This window comes from Lactuca sativa, chromosome 6, assembly GCF_002870075.4.
Source record: "Lactuca sativa cultivar Salinas chromosome 6, Lsat_Salinas_v11, whole genome shotgun sequence".
NCBI lineage: Eukaryota > Viridiplantae > Streptophyta > Magnoliopsida > Asterales > Asteraceae > Lactuca > Lactuca sativa.
Window position 1 is genome coordinate 58,288,583 of NC_056628.2, and position 3,431 is coordinate 58,292,013.

The 3,431-nt window shown below is 29.3% G+C and overlaps 1 protein-coding gene across 1 annotated transcript; it reads left to right on the forward strand.

The window, feature by feature from the left end:
* The first annotated feature begins 440 nt into the window (after positions 1 to 440).
* Positions 441 to 1,798, forward strand: LOC111896657 (uncharacterized). The gene is made up of 4 exons (XM_023892628.3): positions 441 to 792; positions 1,058 to 1,168; positions 1,312 to 1,392; positions 1,485 to 1,798. Exons 1-4 carry the CDS (start codon positions 550 to 552, stop codon positions 1,566 to 1,568), a joined length of 519 nt encoding a protein of 172 aa, XP_023748396.1. The 5' UTR covers positions 441 to 549; the 3' UTR covers positions 1,569 to 1,798.
* The last annotated feature ends 1,633 nt before the right edge of the window (positions 1,799 to 3,431 follow it).

Below are 3,431 nucleotides of genomic sequence, written 5' to 3' on the forward strand. Positions count from 1 at the left end.
AATATTTTAACTAAATCCAAATCCAAAAATTAAGACTATTTATTCTTGTTTACAACTAATGTAATGTTACAATAACCGTAACATACAAAACCTATTCATGTATATAGATGTAGAAGTTCAATGTCAAATAATTATGAGGGAAATTGGAGCACCAATATTTAGGCTTTTTCTTTAATCATGACTCAAAAAAGCCTAAACAAGATTCTTGACCAAATCTTGCATAAATTATAGTAATGGCATGATCTTCTTCCACTTTACCAACTCTCACCGTCCAACGTTAAAGACAATTACTACTCTTGGGAGGAAGTTGCGAAGGTGTTTTACAAAGTGGGTGTTCACCATTTTCTCATTATAACAATGGCAAGGGCATTTTAGACTTTTCCCTTCAATCCAAGATTTATTGACAATAAAGCTAGTAGGGTTAATGCCCACATGTTAATGCCAACTACCTAGATTGAGCATCTTGAACAGAAGCAAAAGATTACTATAATGCCTACATAAAGCATATAAGGCAACATCCATTAGAAAGAGACCAAGAGTTTTCCTAAAATGTCATTAGATCGACAACAACAATCACAAATAATGATGCCAATGAAGAACTCAGGGTTAGTCGGCTATAACAGGAGTCCCATGATCGGTGATGATGAAGAGGAATTGTCGAAATCAGCATTGTTGGCTTTTAGGGTTAAAGAAGAAGAGATCAAGAAGAAGAAAATGGAGGTTAGGGAGAAGGTTCATGCTCAGTTAGGACGTGTTGAAGAAGAAACCAAGAAGTTGTCTGAAATCCGTGAAGTACGTATAATTTTCTTCATTGTGTGCATGTTTATTTTGGAAATAATAAAATTGTGAAACATGTTCTTGACAGACTTTACTTGATTCAAGTTTACATAAAATTATAGTTATGATCAATTATCTGGAGATGGTGGGTTTCTTATAACCCATGTTAGAATAGAAGTTTCAAGTTGGAATTTTTCCTTCTTTGATTGAAAAACTTAATTTTCATTTCTAATTTTATTTAAAGTTAATAATTTATAAAAGAAAATGTGAGAATAAATAGGAGCTTGAAGGACTGGAAGATCCAAGGAGGAAGGAGGTGACAAGCGTTCGTAAGAAGATTGATTTGGTCAACAAAGAGTTAAAGCCATTGGGACTAAGCTGCCATAAGAAGGTGAAACATGCATCATGATCATTGTTACTTTCTTAATTATTCTTTATTTGGTTTACACTTTTCCTTAATTAATTATTAAATCGATTATATTGTTTTATTCCTGTTTTTTAAATATATTATCAAAATTGAAATCAAATCACCAGGAGAAAGAATACAGAGAAGCTTTAGATGCTTTCAACGAAAAAACCAAGGAGAAAGCTCAACTGGTAGCAAGATTGATGGAGGTGGAACATGCTTCTTTTTTCTAATAATTGCTTTTAATTCTCTGAAAAAGGCCACAAAATATTTAGTTTTTTTTGCTTGATTGTATATGCAGTTGGTGACTGAAAGTGAAAGAGTGAGGATGAAGAAACTTGAAGAATTGAGCAATAACATTGAATCCTTGGGTCAACTAAGATGATCAACAAAACAATCAAGTGTTTTGTTATAATTACTAATGCTTATATAACTCCTGATTTTACTTTGTGGTATTTTGATGATTTTTACTTCTATTTTGGGTGTGTTTGTCATTAAGCACTTGTTAAATGAATTAGCTCTATCTTGGGTGTTGTTTGTCATTAAACACTTGTTAAATGAAGCTTTCATACATTTAAATTTTGTGCCCGCAATGGGACATTTTTTGTTTCTTAATTTGCAATTTTCCATGTATTTGATTTATATGTATTATCTTAACATAAGTGTGTATTTGAATACGTGCATATATGTTTAGTAGTGTACTTCATGTTCAACATGTCGGTGCGGTATTCATCACCTGAGAAAATGAACAATGGTGAAACGCCTCGCAACCCTCGTGGGGGATCCTGATATAAGAGATGACCAAACCACTTGATGAGTCAAGTAATAAAATGACAAATTGAACGTGGAATAAAATTATAAGAACAATTAGACAAAATACAAATTAAGTACTTTAATTGATAGATCATGCAATTACAAGGCTCAAATATTTACAAAGAAACATCAACTATAAAAAATGCAATTACATACTCTCACTTAATTACATACTCTCACTGTTGGAACGAGAGACCAATATCATTAACTAATTGGTAATATTTATATTCTAATAAATGAATAGTTTTAATTTTCTTTTATTAAATATCACTTTAATAACTTCTCATTAATATTATGTCATGTATCATGTAGATATATTAGACAATTAATTTCAAAATTCAAATTTATATTTTCTAATTATATATTAAATTTGAAGTTATAATAACTTTAAAATTTTGATATATCTCTTAATTAATAATTTATTTAAAATGATTTATTTAAAATAATTGATTAATAATTATAAACTTTAATTATGAAAGTTTAATTAATTTTATTACTCGTGGTTCCCATGAGTTAAAAACTAGTTTCTAATAGTAAAGTCCTTTTGGGTTCACCTCATGACACATCTAACAATAAGGAAATGAAAAAAATAAGTTATGAGTTTATTATTAATTAATAAATTAGTAGAAAATTATTTTGTAATTAATTATATAATTTTAATTAATTAAAATTAATGCTACAATATTAATTAGTTCTAAAGATTAATTGAAATATTGCAGAAGCCTCTTTGGAGATAGGTATGGATGGAATCTAGGATATTTATCATTGCATGTTAGGTTTTGATAATGATAACGATTATTCTTGGGAATCTAATCAACTTAAAGATTGAAGTTGCCCCTATAAACAAGGAGATAAGGATTAAACCCTTTGATCTTTTTTTAGTCTCTAAATTTTGTTCCGTTATCTTTATATTTTCATAGAGTTAGAAATTTATAACCTTTCTACTAGGTTATAGTAATTTCGAAATTCCCTTCATAGGGACATTCCTGGTTTGGGTCCTTGTCCTTGCAATTGTTGTTGTCACAAGATCTCAATCGAGATTTGAAGACAACAAAAGGTTAGTAATTCTATATTTTGTTTAATTTTAAAGTAGGTTGTTATAACTAGTAAAACCTAGATCGTATGGTGCATGTACACATAAAGCTTATTTTGATTATTCGGCTGCGTAGATCTAATGTGTATAGAATGCCTTAATTCCTAACAATGGTATCAGAGCCAATAGGTTTTTGATATTAAAATTATAAAACTCAAAAACCGAATTCTTGAAAGATGCAATACGCCCTTCCTTTGGTGCAGCATGCACTGTTGATTTTGCTTTTTATTTTTCGTATATGTTTCTTGATTGCAAGTTTCCTAGTTTGTGTAATAAGAAACGAAAATATGGTAAATTTAGAATTTTGATAATTCATGTTAATTTAAAATATTATTTAAATAA

What these genes read in the sequence shown, in the direction of transcription:
- LOC111896657 (XM_023892628.3), top strand. Translation starts at nt 550, where the DNA reads ATGTCATTAGATCGACAACAACAATCACAAATAATGATGCCAATGAAG. An exon ending in AGTTGTCTGAAATCCGTGAA is followed by an intron (nt 793 to 1,057) that starts GTACGTATAATT and finishes GAGAATAAATAG; the next exon opens with GAGCTTGAAGGACTGGAAGA. An exon ending in TGGTAGCAAGATTGATGGAG is followed by an intron (nt 1,393 to 1,484) that starts GTGGAACATGCT and finishes TTGTATATGCAG; the next exon opens with TTGGTGACTGAAAGTGAAAG.